At 44.3% G+C, this 17,718-nt stretch overlaps 1 protein-coding gene across 1 annotated transcript in view; it reads left to right on the forward strand.

Annotated features, from left to right (window-relative positions):
* The first annotated feature begins 7,835 nt into the window (after positions 1 to 7,835).
* Positions 7,836 to 17,718, forward strand: part of GPC3 (glypican 3) — a 346,350-nt gene continuing 336,467 nt past the window's right edge. The window contains exon 1 of the mRNA XM_084790106.1: positions 7,836 to 8,196. Coding sequence (XP_084646232.1) covers positions 8,025 to 8,196 — 172 coding nt within the window. The 5' untranslated portion in view covers positions 7,836 to 8,024. The remainder of the gene's footprint in view (positions 8,197 to 17,718) is intronic.

Consider the following 17,718-nt stretch of genomic DNA (forward strand, 5'->3'; position numbering starts at 1 on the left):
CTGACAAACCATCTGGTGTTAACCGTCAGTTGAATGGGAGTTTGAGAAGGACTAGAGACATCTGATGGAGTGTAAATCTTGTGAGGAATGACATGCAATTTATTTATGGAAGGAGCCTTGCTATGCTCCTGACAAGTACTGAGGATGAATGAGACGAAGGCATTCCAAGGAAGCAGTCCTTCCCTCTGCACCTTATCATCCTGCTTTAAGGCATTACTTTTTGGTACACAGGCTAGCATCTCTTTCATTTAAAACAGAAAGAGTGATATAAAATATGGAAAAAAAAAGAAAAGAAAAAAAATACCGGAGAAATAATTGATAAAAATAAAATGTGAAGGCATGGGAGTTCAAGCTCTGCTCATAAATTTACAGCAAGATCTTCTAAAAAGGCAAGATCTCATACATCCCATATTTCCTTTCTTCCTAGACTTTCTTGAAGAAAAGTGAGCCAAAAGGCATTATTCCCATGTGATAATTTAGAAGAAAGATATTTTAGAAACTTAACTTCAGGTAGACGGCCTACTGTAGGGAAAAATGTCTGTGTTGTGACATCAACAGGAGCTCTCCCTAAATAGGGATGTGGTCTTCTTTTTGTAAAGGAAAACACCACAAGGCTTCATTGAAAAACATTTACGAAATGGTGACCACTGGCCAAAGTACTGTGCATACTGAAGCAAAGTGCACTAGTTTGTGCTTTCTGTCCTAAAGGATCACTATAAAAAATATATTTATTTATTTATTATGTATATAATGCACATTAGATCACATTATAGATGGCTGTGAGCCACCATGTGGTTGCTGGGAATTGAACTCAGGACTTCTGGAAGAACAGTCAGTGCTCTTAACCTCTGAGCCATCTCTCCAGCCCCCTAAAGGATCACTTTATCCTTATTGCTTTTCTACCTGAGGTGAACAAGTAGTTTGAGAAAGTACACTAAAAAGCAATACAAAACATAAAGACATTTCTTTTTTAAAAAAGATTTATTTAATTATTATTTTTACATATTTATACACATTCTGCCCGCATGTGTGCCTGCATGCCAGAAGAGAACACCAGATCTCACTGTAGATGGCTGTGAGCCACCACGTGGTTGCTGGGAATTGAACTCCAAGACCTTTGGAAGAACAGACAGTGCTCTTAATCTCTGAGCCATCTCTCCAGCCCCACATAAGGGCATTTCAAACAATCATCAGAGACATCAGTAGGGGCTGACTCGTCATGTGCTTCTAAGTGGTAGAAATGTCAACATACTATCAACATTTCTCAACATTTCTCAGCATTTCTCAACATTTCTCTAGGGGTAGGGTAAGGGTTCCCAGCTGTTGTCACAGAACTTGGGAGGTTGAGGCAAGAGGGTCACGAGTTTGAAGTCAGCCTCCACTATACACTGAGTTTTTGTGCTCAGCTTGGACTCAAAAAGTAAAATGAAATGGAATTTTAAGACATTTCTCACCATGTGCAGACTGGTAGCAACAGTGCACAGACCAGTACAAGTGCTTGGAGTTTACTTTGGCTAGCACTGGGTTAGAAGACGCACAGAGAAGAACTGGAGGGGCCTTCTGTTCTCTAAAGTGCTCAAGTTATATTGAAGATATAAAGTAAGCATGCGTTTGTTTTACTAGGTGGCAAGCAGAGAGTTTCCTTCAGCTGTTGGCAGCAAGTGGAGCCTGGGCCTTGCTGGGAGAGTATGGGACCATTTGGAACTGCTCTTACCCTCCCTCGGCTCCAGGTCTCAGGCACAATGGGTTTCCATAATACAGTTTCTAGTGGCTATCCTTCATGATAACTAGAGTTAGGTGTGGTGCTGAAGATGGCATTGTCCTGTAACACGCTGCTTTTAAAACTTGTATTTATTTCCAGGCATGGTGGCGCATGCCTTTAATCCCAGCGCTGTGAGTTCGAGGTCAGTCTGGTCTACAAAGAGAGTTCCAGGGCAGCCAGGGCTATTGCACAGAGAAACCCTGTCTTGAAAAACATAATAAAACAAAAAAAATTATTTATTTATTATTGTGTTTGTATATTTTTATGCGTGGGGGGTATCTGTATGCTTGGTACAGGTATGAATGTCAGAGGACAACTTGTGAGACTAAATTTAGGTCACATTTCTATTATGTTAGTCTCAGCGAGCAAACTTAGATTGTCAGGTTTGGAGGCAACTTCCCTTACCTGCTGAACCATCTCACTGGACCCATGATATGCTACTTTGGAAATTCTCCCCCCTAGACTTAATACTATGAATGAGGCTTGGGAAGTGGGATGGGGGGAGTTATTGAAAGTGTTTGTTGAATTCTATGGTGGTGGGTACTGATGTCTTCCGATATGCGACATGGACTAGGGAAAGACATGGGAGGGAGCAAACTTGGTAAGAAGTTAAGCTTCTAAATGCCAGGTAGTTTATTGGAGAACAAGACTTCAGAGACTAAAGACCCAGAAATTACTTGAAAATTCTATAAAACAAACATTAAGATGCATTATTACATGCCTGAACCATTGTAAATTTTGGTCCACAGTAATTTAAAACAAAATAAAGCACATGGGGAGGATTGCGGTGCAGCATATAAAGGTATGCCTTGGGCATCACTAGTATTTGAACTTAAAGCTACCATGCTTTCAATTGCCAACCTCCAAACCACCCCAGTTTTCACACACACACACACACACACACACACACACACACACACACACACACCTCTGTGTAGAAGACACAAAAAGCTAGAAATATATCCAGTATATCTGTCTAGTTTAAAAAATAGACTAAAGGCATGAAGAAATGTCTTAGGAGTCGGGATCAATATTACTTTATGCAAACAAAGACAGAATAGGATCCTTTTATTTGTTGTAATCAACACGATGCCACAAAAAATAGTATTCTTATTTTCAAGGCTTGGATGCTTTGTGGATGTAGTGAGGGCAGAGCGTAATCCCCAGTCTGAGGAGAGGCTAGGCATGTATAACTCACAATGCAAGCATCCCACATGGAGCCAAATTCTGCTTGAGATTATTATGCAATTTTCAAAACGACTTTACATCTTTCAACTTACAAAGTTACCATTTACATTGCACTAGCCTGCTGGCTGCGATGGATGAAGGAACACTCTCTCCCCAAGGACTATAATTCTTCCTCTGATCAGAGCTTATACATTTGGGAGAATTGGGATCAGTGCGCCTGGCGCCTCCCCTTCCCTCTGCTCCACAAAGGACTCATACAGCGCAAGAGAAGAGGAGACAAAGTGGCTGTGTGCCATCTAGCTCAGAGGTGTGGCCCAGGAGGTGTTGACTGTGAGCAGCAAGCAGCCTAACATATAAGCAACTGTCTACATGATGTGATTTCAGGTGCACCAAAAAAGGCCTCACTGCCCCTCAGTTTAAACACTCCCTTCCCACTGGCGGATGCCTGGAATTCCAGAGTTTTTAGAGCTCTGTTCCTTTGGTTTAAAGCTTTGATCCCTGTTGAAATACTTGTACCCCTGGGTGGGCAGCCCCCATCATACCCCACCAAGCAGATATGCTGAGATCTGATGAGTTTTAAAGTTTCTTCTCTGACAGCAAGTTTGAGAGCGAGGGTTAAGAGAAGAAGACACCGCGTACCTGAGAGGGACAGAAAAAGGAGAACATCACCTGGGGTGGGGGTGGGGATGGGGGTGGGGGTGGGGGTGGGGGTGGGGGCGGCAAAAGAACCGGGCCCAAGACAAATAATGTGTGCGTGTGTGGCCATGTGCTTGGCTGTGTACGCGCCCCTCCCATGGCGGCAGCTGCTGAACACCCTTTCTTAACCCTCTCCCAGAAAACTTGATTTATGCTGCTTTTGGAGCCATGGAACCAGACTCTCCTCCCGGCCACAGCAAGCGAATAGCTGCCGGCCGCAGCTGGGAATTCTCGAATTCTTTCAAACTGGAGTCTAGGAGCAAAAGGTGAAGAAAAGTTCTTCTGGGCCTGCTGTACTAGATAGGCTTCCCCTGGGGTCCAAAGGAGAAAAAGGGGGTCCAGCCATGCTATCTAAACACTTTCCACTGGGCCTGAGAGCACAGAGCCGTGATTGTCAGAAGTGAACACGGTTTCAATCAGCATGCCCTCTGGTATCCCCACACTGATTTTCTCTCTGTTTCTCTTGCTGAAGTGTTCAGAGAGTCACTGAAGGGAAAGAAAAAAAAAATCAACGTGAGGAAGGGAGCTTATCTTGCCCGAGGAGGCAAGAGAGTTGTTTATGTAAAAGGGAGAATAGGATTTTTGTCACGACCACCACCACACGCCCAAGTTTTCTGTTTATTGTTTTTGAGACAAGGTCTCACTGTGTTTCCCTGGCTGGTCCTGATCACCTGGGCTTAGCCCGGGGAGGAGCCGCTGGCACTCTGAGCATACTCTACCTTTCCTTGCTAGGAAACTCAACCTTACTAACCACGCATCTGTGTAGCAGGCAGTATAATAAATGTCATAATGTAAGAGATTCCGCACATCTGTACATGAATTTCCTCCCTCCCCTGCCCCCCTTCTCTTATTTTGCAGAGCGAGTCCTTGTGCAAAGCTCAGCCAGTACTTTACCGCCAGCCACATTCCCCAGGCCCCTGGCTAAAGATTATCTGGAGTAAACTTCTTCAACACTGACAAAGCAGTGGGGATGGCTGCCTGTGACATTTCTGGAGGTGTTTCTGACAAAGAAGCCTATCCCACAACGGCCATTTCAGTGCCTGAAATTCCTCTGTGAGAGTCATCACTTGGGGGACTGGCAGGTTAGAAGCCTTCGAGAGGCACTTATAAAAATGGAAGCACTTTGGCGAAGCAAGTTTTTTTTCTCTCTCTCTCTCTCTCTCTCTCTTTTAACTCTTCCCTTTGCTTGGCTAAAAGCTCTGAAGTAGGTGCTTGGAGCGAGAGCAAAAACGTCCAGGCTAAAGAAATAGTTCTCCAAACCTCCGAGCCAATCTGTCTCTGACTTAGCTCAAATCCTAGGCATCCACACTCAGTTTGCTATATCTTCATATTCTCAACACTCTTTAATGTTATTTTCAAGCTAGCTCATATTTTTACTGAACTGTGTACTTAGCTTTGTCTTGACAAAACTCATGAGCTGAAATGCCCTGATTTATATGTGTAGTTTGCAACCCACTGAAATAAAGCATTTGACAATAAACCCAAGTACATGGGTCCGCTGCCTTGAATGGAAGGTCCTACTTTTGACTCGGGAAGCACGGCTTTAGTTCATACAAAGCACGTTATATATAAAAAACACATATTAAAAAGGAGGCACAGCCACTCCCCCCCTCCCTCCCAGGTACTCAATGCCCAGTAGTTGAAAACAACTGTTGCCTTTGTAGTCCCTTGCATGAGCTCTGGAAGATCATGAATTTATGGGAGGTCATGTCTTCCTCTGCGAGGTCATGAAATTCAATCAATGCTTGCCTTCCAATCTGCCCTTTGGTCACAGGGCTCCACAGGTGGAACATATCAAACGCACCAGCCAAATTAGGACTCTTAATTGGTGTTTCTTTTAAAGTGGATATGTCATTTGTCAAATGTTCAATGCAGGCACAGGCCTAGCCCCAGGCGAAATTATGAAGTAGGAGAGGCATGCCAGATACATAGGCAGCACTCAAATGTTTGTTGAAAAAAAAAAAAAAAAAGAGGAGGGGGGTGAATAAGCCCTCCATCCTTGACTCATTCTCTCCCAACCCCCACAGGCACTAGATCAGCACGCACTTGTAGTGCTCTCTCCTAAATATCTCTAGGACATTTTTTCCCCCTTCCAAAACTCCTCCGTCACACACAGGCCTTTATCATTTCTTGCGGGTATTAGTTTCACGGCCTCATAACTGATCTCCCTGCTTCCAGTGTTTTCCCTTCTTCAAACCATCCTCTGAAACATGGCTGCAGAGACCTTTTAAGAAGACAAATGTCATCATGTCACCCCCCTATGCTTACAATTTCCTTAAGTGGTTCCCCAGATTCCTTTGCAGCCTTCCAGACTGCGTAACCTGGCCCTTGCTTGTCTCTCCCTCCTGCCTTAGCTCTTTTAAGTCCTCAGCCTGAAGTCATTACTCGCACCTCCTACTCTCCAAATGGGCCATGCCAGGGCCTCTCCTCTTTGGTCACCCAGCTTCCTTGCCTGGGCACCCTTCCCCCAATCGTTTCTCACCTTAACTCCTACTGAGCTTTCAAGTCCGAGTTTAGGCCATCCGCTTTTCTGGGACACTTTTCTCTGATCCATCCGCTCAACCCTCAGGACCCCATCTTGCCACTTAACGCAGAATGTGTTAATTTTGCTTTGTCGGCTGCTTCTCCATTAGCTTTGTAATCCCCCCCGCCCCCAGGCCAGGTACTACAGGATGATTTTGGTGTCTCTGTTTTCTGTTTGGATTTCACAGAAGTCTGGCACATAGTAGGAATTCAGATATGGGTAACTGAATGAACACATGTAGATGCGAATGAGTGAATTTCTCCGTGAGCTTCCTATTGCTTTGTCTCGCTTCACAGTTCATTTATTCATGACACAGGCACTTTCCCTCCAGCCTAGCTTATCTTCTCTTTCTCCAAGCATACTTCTGTCTAGTAAACAAGACCACAATCAAACAAGCAGCTAGTTTACACTGAGATAGGAAAATTTCTACTAGATACATGACACTGGGCTACGGCTGGTCTTTGTGTGTGCACATGAGTGGAGTCCCGGAGAAAACCAATCCAATGCAAAGATTCCTTCTTCGTAGTGCATAGGTCATGATTATATACTTATATATGGTGAGAACTAAATAGAAGAAATGGGGATTGGCATCCAGGAAACCTTCCAGATAGGGTTCTACTCCAGGTATGAAACAGACTACCTACGGCTTAATGAATTTAATCTGTAAAATGATTTCTAAATGAGTTACTTTCACCAGCTACACTTTGTTTATGAGGATCTCCCTTGCCTGTCCTGCAGGCAATATGATTCGTGTGGGGATCAGGATCAAGTGCCTTAAATAAATAAAGACACACACACACACACACACACACACACACACACACACACACACACACACACACACACGCTCTATACGGTTCCATTGAATCAGACCCAGCAAACTATAAGGGCTTCCAGACCTTTTAGGTACAAAGATGAGGCAGGCTGTAAAATCCAGAGGTCCCCAGCTGCTCCTGAACGTGACTATTTGTGCATTGGCTTTGAGAGCTCGGCCAGAGCTGCGTTGGGAAAGGGTTCTCAGAAAGCCTTCTCAGAAAGCAGAACAAGGAGGTGGATTTTGTGTTTAGGAAGCCTTGTGTGGGCTCTGTAGGCCAGAGGGAGCCGGATTTGAGTGGGAGAAGGCCTAGTGTGGACGCGGTGTGTGTGTGTGTGTGTGTGTGTGTGTGTGTGTGTGTGTGTGTGTGTGTGTGTGTGTAACTAAACTGCGGACCACCACCCCACTCCAAGGGAGGATTGAGTGCTTGCAAAAAGGCGAAAAGGAAAAGCCCTCTCGGTTGTAGGCCTATGGGAGGCGGGAAGGAGGAGTGAGGCTGGGGAACTTCTCCCAGAGCCAGTCAGAGGGGACTGCTGCTGGGAAGCCAATCAGCGTGCTGGAGCCTGCAGCCCCTCTGCAGTAGTTATGCCAGAGCGCCCAGCGTAGGGCAGCGGCGAGCTTGTGGCAGGGCAGGGCTGCCAGGAGCCACCGCACACGCTTCTCATCCTTCAACCGCGCCTCTCCCGCCAGGTTTGCCCGCCTTGGTAAACCAAATCTTCCAGCTAAGCTCCCCGCCACGCCCCGCATCCCGCAGGCCAGCAGCTACAAGACCTCGCGCCATCCCCCAGGCAGTGCCGCTTGCCTCGCTCCGCCCCGTCCCTCCTTGCCACGCCTACAAGGCTCCGCCCAGGGCCGCCCCGCGCAGCTAAGCGGTTCCCGCCCTCGCTCAGCGCCCAGGTAGCTGCGAGGAAACTTTTGCAGCGGCTGTGTAGCGGCACTCTCTTGCTCTGCAAGGCCACTGCCAGACTTGCTGAGTTTCGGGACCGCTCCAGCTCTTATTGCCACTCTCTCGTGCTCTCCTCGCTCCCCCGAGAAGCAGGATGGCCGAGACCGTGCGCACCGCGTGCTTGCTGGTGGCGATGCTGCTCGGCTTGGGCTGCCTGGGACAGGCGCAGCCCCCGCCGCCTCCAGACGCCACCTGTCACCAGGTCCGCTCTTTCTTCCAGAGACTGCAGCCCGGACTCAAATGGGTTCCGGAAACCCCTGTGCCAGGTGAGTAGGGGTCCCTTGAGCATTTACCGTGCACAGCGGGAAGCCAGGACGCGCGTAGTGACTCTTCCCAGAGCGCGCTAGCCCGGAGGGGCCGCGGCGGCCGTGCTCTCTGCTCCCTGTTACCTGGGGAATGGTCGCTTTGCCCCAGGCCTGAATCATCTACCGTCTACCGAGGGAGGGAAGCAGAGTATGTGTGGACTCTGTCCACAAGCCCCGGGCTCACGCTGCTGTCAGGGAATGAGCAAGCCAGAGCAAGGAATGGCAGAGATCGCCTTTCTAGCTCCCAGTTTTGGGGAGGGCGGGAAGGTGGGAGCTGGCTCCCCTCTGGTCCTAGCAAAGCGGCTTCACAACGTGGAGAGGCTGACTCGAGAATTTATCTCCCTTACTCACGCGTTCTGCCTTAGCTAAACCCGCAGCTCTGGCCGTACTTTCTCCACCGTGTGTCTCCCATGCCTTCCTTTCCCTAGTCTGGGTTCCCGAGGCTGGCCGGGCCCAAGTGCAGGCAAAGTTGAGCACAAATCTTTGAATCCGTAGGGGTTAGTGAAGACACACTGAAGGAAACTTTTGAGTAGGACGGCCCCCTTAAAACGTGGAAGACTGAGCCTTTTCCTTCAAAACAGCTCCCCTCATCTCGGTTGGTAAAATCGCTTTAAAAATCGGCGGTGCTGGCCTGCGGAGCACGAGTCTAAAGACGATTTAACTCCTCCCCTTCCCAAATTCATCTGCCTTGACAGGCTGGACCCCGAAGAGGAGAAGATTTTAGGCAGAGGAAGTTTCTGAGCGACTGGCTTTTGTTCTGAACAATCCGATCGTTCTGTAAGGGCATATTTTAACCTTAGCTGAGGGCCGCCGCTGTCAACAGATGAATATTAATGGCCCTGTGTGATTGACTCTCCAGCGGTCGGGCTCTTAACGCCTGCCTTAGAATCCCATCAGGACAAGTTGCTATACTAACAATCTGGGCAGGAAGAATAGGTTGCGAAAATATTAAAATTTCAGAGGAGCGCTCCGAAGAAGGCGGCCAACCGTATTTGCACACCGTGAGAGGTTTGTGGCCTCCGGGGGTCTCTTTCGGAAGACTCGTGCAGCCAGCCAGGCGCGCGTCCCGCGCTTGGGAGACTTTGGGAGCAAGCCTTGCCACAACTTGGCTGGTGGTTCTCAACAAGTCAGGGAGGCGGGCCGGATCATTGGACCAAGTTGTGAATGTGGATGCGCGCCTTGTGGGCGCTGCCAGGGAGCGTTCACTGGCAGGAGGTTACCTAGGCAGCCAGTGCGCCCTCAGCCTTTTCTTTAGGTTGATGAAAAGAGCCTAGCGAGCCTGCTGTTTAGTTGCAAAGGTAATTGGTCACCCTTTTTTTGGTGACTGAAATGCACTTGCACATATGTTAAATATCGCTCTAAGGGAGGGTAGAACTACCTCTTCCACTGTTAAGTCTTAATAACGTACCACGTGGGCGTGTGCAAGGGCTGTAAGGGGCAACCTATGAATCAGTTCTACGGAGCCCAAACAACAGGCGAATCTCTCCCCCCTGGAAGTGCCGGGTAATTAGATTGCTAAGGCTAGAGAACACGCTTTTGTTGATAATGTAAAAATTGGTCCTTACAGGCTGAGCCCCCACAAGATGAACTGCTCCAGGGTTGGGGTTGGGCAGCCTTTGGCTGATGCGAAGTCGTGAAATAAAAATGGTGCTTAAAGAAGCGGGGGTGGGGGGGGGCGTTGAGGGGGAGCGGGACGGGACACAGAAAAAAAGTCCATTTAGATACTCATTAGCAATTCCCTTACACACCACACACACACACACACACACACACACACACACATGCACAGGCACACTCAACAGGCACACGCACAGGCACACTTAACAGGCACAGGCACAGGCACACGCATAGGCACGCACACGCACACACACACACACACACACACACACACACACACACACGGGGGGGGGGCAGGCGCACATGCCTGCCTTTCTCTCTCCTTCCCCCAGCTCTCTGGCTGCCTGCCTCTTTGCTACATCTGTATAAAAGTATTGGGAGGGCCCACACACTGTGTCTATGAGAGTTGGCCAGGGCTTGCTTCCTGCCTTGCGTGCTTCCAGCCTAAGGATGAGCATACTTAGAGAGACTTACTTGTTACAGAGATTTTCCCTCCTCTATTATTTTCTAAACTCTAGCAGAAAACATTTTTCCAGTTTTTTAAAAAATATAAACCCAGCACAATCATACTCACTTCAATTATATTTAATAAAATTAAGTGGCGAACAGCACACGGCAGGCAGGAAAACAAGTCCAAAATTCAAATATGGTGATTATCCATACAGCTACCATGTACTTTAAAAAAAAAAAAAGACGTTAGGAATATAGCTTTCAGGTTCTCAGGCCTGGGACCAAATCATTTTCCCTCCCTGAATTTTAGTTGGGCAAATATGGATGATGTAGATATTGAAAATATGATAAGATAAAAATCCTAATGTTCTTGTGTGGAAAGAGCTCATCAGTATTTCAGAGAAGAATGATAGTGGCAGACTGAGTACAATGGCAAGTGCATAATTTCAAAGTGAATAAATGTGTAATTTGCTGCTGTCGTTCACTGGTTAGAAACTGAAAGAGAGCTGCAAATTATTTGATAGCTATGAGCCATCATGATGACCGCTTGACTCCCCCCACCCCCATCCCCCCATCTATAGTTTAAGCCATGTTCAGTTTGTCTGCTGCACTGTGCTATCTGCATTAAAGCTTTCTTTGTCCCAGATAAAATGAGATTCGGTCCCACTAAGGGCAAATCGTCAAGAATGTCCTGTTTCACGGAAAGGGCACAGTTGGGATTGACTGCTAACTTTGGGCCATTAACAGAACTGGGTTAGGAGTGGATAAGGTACATTTCTTACGCTAATATGGATGAGACTAAATGGCATTTGAAATCAACCAGCCTAAAAAATAAAACACTGGTGCTGTAGGACTGCACTAGACTTCTACAAAATTGACCTTAACCCTTCCAATCTCATGTTTCCATTTCTTTTAGAGTGTTCAAAGGTAATGGATAGCCTTTCTAAATAGCATGTTCCCCAAATCCATGAATCTCTTCAGACCCCTCTTTTTTTTTTTTTTTTTTAAGGATTTGTAACTTGGAAAGCACTACAGATGGAAACCAGGCACACAGAGTTAGCGTTTGGCAGGGAAATCCATATAACTGACTTTCAGTACAGCTCTTTGCCCTTATTTAATTTAGAAAAATTCAGAAAAAAGCCAATGAGCTCATAAGTCTAGATGTTTATTTTGTTTTGCTTAACCTACCCACAGGCGCAATCAAGAATGGATACAATTTTAGGCAAGGGAAGTGAGCTAGTAATCAGACAATGATGTTTCCAATTGTCTCAAGGGAATGTTACAGAAGTCTGAAAAAAAAATTCCTCTAAACAAAAATCAAGTGTAATTCACTTTATGAATGCCATGCACCACTTTTGTGGGGGGTGGGAGTTGCAAGGGGGCAGAAGGGAATGAGAAAATCAAACCCTGGTAGTGTTGCAACTCCCCTACAATTGAGAGATCTTGCCTTGGAGTGGGCCTTGGTAAGTGGGGGAACTGATCCAGAAAGGCCAGATGAACCTATGGGTAAAAGGCAGGCAGTCTCCAAGAGCCAAGAGAGCCTTGGAGTTTCCTGAAATTGATGAAACATAAAAATACAAAGCAAAATTCTCGAAACAAAGAGTTTGTTTTAAAATGTGTGTGTGCGCAAGCGCTTGCGCCCGCTAGTGCGTGCCTGTGTGTGCAAGAGTGCCTTTACTGTGAGAACTAGTAACCATATCTGTGTTGCCAGCTGTGGTTCTCCAATTATCCTGAAACAATTAACAGTCCTAATGTTGGGAGAGAGACTGAGACTGAGATTGCATTAGACATTTGGGTGAGCAGGTGATTTGTTAAAAACTTTTCAAAAGTTGCACTGCAGTGTGCTAATTTAGAAGAGTTTAGAGAGGTTTTTTTTTTTCCACATGTGCTCTGAATATATTTATTGCATAAATCCTGACTGATAAGTGCTTAGAAGGGGCCACCAATCTGATGGAGATCGCCGATGATTGGTGGGGCACCTTGGTAGGCTCTGTGTTAGGTGCTGGGGTGGGGGTGCAGAGAGGAGCAAGTCTCTTTGTCAAGGGGTTTGCAGTGTAGTGGGGGAGCACACAAGTAAACAGGCTTCCCAGGAAACTTGTAGGATTAAATAGGGTGAAAGAGGCTAGAAAAATACCTCCAGGAAATTGGCTGAAATCATCACAATAGGCAGCCTGGGCAAGGGAAAAGAACTGAAGAGATGAAGTGGGAGATAGGGAGAAGTCTCTTAATAGAGCCTCCATCTTAAAAAGAGACAGAAGAAGAAGGTTTTGGTGGATGCTAGATGACGCAGATGGTGTCAGTTTTGCAATGTGTTTTTTTTTTTCTTATGGGCTAGTAGATTGTATTCAATATTTTGATGCAATATTTTTGAGCATTCTGTTGCTTCCATCTTTAGAGTTGCAATGTTTTCTGTTCATTGTAGCCTAGGAAAAGACTGCTTTTTATCAACCTGGGGGAAAAAAGAGTCCTGGGCTTGTCTCCTATGAGACAAGACAGAAAATATGTTTTCTCTTTAAATGGCAGCTATCAATGGCCATGCCAACTTTAGTGTTTGATGCCTATACAAAAGCATGGGTCTTAAGAAGGATCTTATTACTCATTTCTAAGAAAATTGAAGATAATCACTTATAACTTGTGCACACGATACATCATTTGGAAAGAATTTCACTGGGGATCATGTTGCTCAACTGAAAAGTTCTGGCGTGCTGAATTTGTACATTTTTGTGAATGCTTCCTTTTACTCTGATCTCTAGCTTTTTTTCTGCATATGGTTATTTGTATGTTTTAGATTATAAGCTTCTTAAAGGGAAAGCTCTTTATTTGAGCAGTGCTGAGCACAATGCTAATAGTACCATACGGCACTTGGTTGATAATTAACAAAAATAGAATTTCTAGATCATTAAGTATTTTATATGAACTCCCACATACTTTCCCAAGCTTCTTTTAAAAGCTTAAGCCCAGTGTTCGGGTACTTTATTAGGCTGTGTAGATCAACTTTTAGTTTTTATGTATTTTGGCTGGAGAGAGATTTGGACTTATTTCAGTTATCTGCTGACTCTTAATAACTGGTAGGGCTTATTAATGTTGAATATCCAAAGAACAAATTGAAGTCAGCAGCACTGCTATGCCTGGATTAGTATAGTTAAAGACCAACAATTATTATAGCACATAAATCAAAAGACCTCTCCTAAATCAAGACCCCTTTGATTTAATGTCAACTAGACCTTCTTGCTAATGTTGCTATGACCATATTTGGAAGTTGAGTTAGGAAACATGCATAGAATTGTTTCAGTACCTCATGGGTTTCTGTAACCTGGGATCAGAGTCCGTGTACAGGCTCAACTCAAGAGACTGTTCCAACAACCAACATCTGTTGAGCCCTAGCCGACCTTGTAAATGGGTTTGAATTTTTTTTTTTTTTTTTTTTTTTTTTTTTTTTTGGTAATCTAGGGTCTAATGAGAGGCATGGGCAGAAAAATCCCCTAGTCATTTGCCCATATTTAGCAGCATGTCTGGCTTGAAATAGGATCTCTAGCACTCCATTAAGAAATGAACATCAGAAAATAGATTTCAAGCCATGGTTCTCCAGACTGGCTTTAGACAGCATTAAGTAATGGGAATTTACCTCCTGAACTATAATGGCCGAGAGAACATGGTTCAGAAAGCAGGGTGATGATGGGCATATCAGCAGAGAAAATGCATTTTGAAATTCTGTGTGTGAGTGGCGAGGCGCCCACTGGAACACCTTGGGCCCATGCAAAGTGCTTTTTGAATATACGAACTAAAGAAGCTTTACTCCTCTCCTTCAAATTAGGCCAACTAAATAGCATATATCCAAATGCTAATTACCAGACATTCTTGTCATTTAAAACAACAGCAACAACAACAACAACAAAAATAAACTCAAAGTGATTACCAAGAAAGACTTTTTTTTTCCAGTTTGGCTTCTCTTTGTGGGGAGATGGACAATGCCATATTTGAAAATTTTGGTTATTTCCTCATGAATAAAAAAAGGAGTCAATGCATTGCTGGTGTTCTGAACAGTTAATTCCTTCTGGTAGCTGAAATTGTATTTATATGCCAGATTAGGAAATCTGCTCAGCTCTTTGAAGTGTACTTAATAGGCTTACATTGATAAATAATTGATAGAAAGGAAGATAAAATATAAGCAAAAGTGGTGATAAGAAGGGACAGGGAAGTCAAACCCATCATTATGAAAGGAACTTCTATCCATTGCCTTCATTCACGCACTGTGAGATGAAAGTTGTTCATTTCTCAACACAGGTTTTAGTGCTTAAAACAGTATTTTTGAAAATTTCCACAACGAAGCATGTCTCCATTATACATTGAGAAGATGGCAGAGTTTTGGGGTCAAACTTTCATTCATCTTTTAGAGTCTTTCTTTTGAAAAGAGCTGGAAATCCTGGTTACAGTAACCCTGAGGTACAGCCTTACAAGTATTCCTATCACGGGTCTGTGAGCTCCTTTAGGTTAAAGAGTATATGGTGTTTATTGTTGTATCCATACTTAGTGTGCGCAGTAAGTACTAGTACGTATTTACTGACAAATGCATACAGTTAGAATGCATTAGAACATACAATTTCAATAAAGTCAGTATTTAAGTATTGGTTTAATTTTTACTGGGTTTTTAAAAAAGGAATCATTTTTCCAGGTTAAATCTACTGTTGCCTATGGGTAAGTAAAAAGAATATTGGTTTAATTCAGTTGCTTGTACTTTAATTCCCTGGAAGAAGTAGACTAGTCAAATATGAAAAGAGGTAAGTTTTTGTTGCCAAGGCAATTCTAAGTAATTTAAAGGTAAAGTTATACAGATATAGAATAAATTCTTGTATTTTTTTTTTTTTTTTACCATATAGATCTGTTAATTTTGGGTTGTGAGAATATCGCTGCCTGGATCAGTTAAAGGAGCACAAACTGACAGGCAGCATTTTTAGCTACTGCTCAACCTGTTGCCTTGTTTGCAGCATCCGCACTAAGCGGTCCTGATGGCAGCCAAGTTTGTCCTCAGTGTTTACTCTTTCTTACCTATGGCATTAAGATTGATGAAGTTGCATTCAGAAGGACATATTCCAAACTAGGTTTGCAGGATGAGAGATTTTATGTGGTAGAATAAATTACTTCGCTCACTTCCTTTCTTCCTTCCAGTTCTGTCCGTCTCTCCCATCACTGCATGTTTAGTATTGAGACTGTGAACCCTGACATTCTGAGGCTCTCCATTGCTCTTTATACAACTTGGCTTTGCATAAGTGAAGCCGAGGGGGGCATGCTGAAGATGGGAAGAGTGAGAATGACAGGCAAAGGGAGGAGATTACAAGCTCACCTTCTGGTACATATCAGAATATTAACTAGCATATAACAGACAGAAAGGACTGGAAAAGATCTGAACATGGAGTTTCGAAACTCCAAGTATCCAGGGATAATGCAGAGAGAAACCACAAGTGCATTTGTTGCCCAGAGTATTTTACCTGTACTTCTTCCTTTGCATCCATGATTTTGAAGTATATAGGGAACTCACATCTTCATCCAAACCCAGTGTTTACTGAATGCAGGCGCCATATTTAAATCATGATCTCTTCTAGACAGGTGAGTACAGTCCCTTGTACAGAATTATTATTGTAATTAATTACATAGTTAAACAACAGGAGTGGATATAAGAACACACATTTGAAGAGAGGATCTTGAGGACTTGACTGCTGACCAGTGAGAGCTTAGGGTACCATGTAACTATAGAATGATTCCCTAAGTGCATGGTTGTCTTAACTGCTCTGCAGCAGAGAATGAAGAAAGGATGATGGAGTTGAAACACACCTATTTCCTCCAGCCCTGGAGTCCTGTTGGACCAAGAAGATTGAAGAGGAGGTGACACAGAGATTTTCTAGCCGTGGTGTTACTTAAATGTTATATTTGAATATGTATATGCACATATAGTCATTGATTACATATATATCTTTATATTATTTTTTGATAGCCATAGTTAATTACACATATTGTTTTGACTCAAACTTGTTGTTACTCTTAGCAGTGGATAGATTTTCACAGTTTTAGCTTACATTTGTGATTTGAAAGCTGTGCTTTAACATAACTCATATCTGCACAACACAAGCACTACACTAAAGTGGCTACAGCTTCTCAGTTCCAGGGATTGGCCTGGTTCCAACATGCATGTATGTGCATGTGTGCCACTTGTATTCTGCATACACACAGATGATATGGCTATAGCACATGCAGGGTGTGTCCAACCTGTAGCTTGTGGGTCACACATACCTGTGGCCTAGTTTAGCAATGAATGCAGGGCAATACAAAATTGTAACATTACTCAAAATGTTAGGAGATTTTTCTTAACTTCACCATATGAGTCTTGAACATGAACTCTGTAGATGATGATAGCTTGTCACAGTGTCAAAAGGTTGGACGTGTCTGATGGAGGATGAGCCTAATTCTCCGTGGGAAAGGTAAGGGATATTGCTTTCCACACAGCAGGTAAAATGAGTGATGCTTGGATTGGCCCCAAATTGTTGCTGTACTGGTTACTACTGATATCACAGACCTACTGCTTATTTATCACTGTTCATCATTTCTCCAAGTGTGGACATGTGATCCTCATTAACTATGGTCAACCTATACTATGAATTGGGCCCACTGTGGAGGACTGCTTCCAGCATTGGTAGTATTATATGTGACTGTGGCCCCAAGAGCACTTGCCAAGCTAGATGTCTGAGAATTTTTGTACTGGAGAAGACATGTATTTGTTTTAGAAAACTGGAAACTCACAGAAAAGGGGCTTACTAATAATGACCTTTATATGCTAGCTCTATATTGATATTAAAATAGTGTTCATTCAGGCATTGCTTCAACCCACAGTTACTGAGCACAGATTCTATGCCAGGTTCTGACCTAGGAGTTGATGCATGAGATAAAAAAAAAATTATTGCCAACAAGGAGTTCCGTAGCTAGTGGGGGAGCCAGGCAAGGAAAACTCTGACTGTTATGGCAGTCCAAGGAGGAATACCATAGAAATGGACATGAAGTATGGCTCTAGGAAATGGGGAGGCATGTCTCGTTGCCTTAAGAACACTGTTGTCAGGGATTAAAAAGATGACTCAATGGTTAGGAGCTCTTGTGGAGGAGCTGGGACCCACATGCCAGCTTCAAACTATCCGGAACCCCCAACTTTAGGTGACTTGATACCCTCTTCTGGTCTCCGAAGGCGTCAGGCATGCATTTAGTGGATATACAGACACACAGGCGAACATACACATAGAAGGAAACTAAGTACATCTTTAAAAAATAAACTGTTGTCGTACAAGGCATGTGAGAAGTAGAGAGTTATGACAAAGTGAACAGCTGGAGAGATGGCTCAGTGGGCAAAGTGCTTGCCCTGCAAGTAGGAGGTCC

Source organism: Acomys minous (assembly GCF_964271855.1).
Source record: "Acomys minous genome assembly, chromosome: 7".
NCBI lineage: Eukaryota > Metazoa > Chordata > Mammalia > Rodentia > Muridae > Acomys > Acomys minous.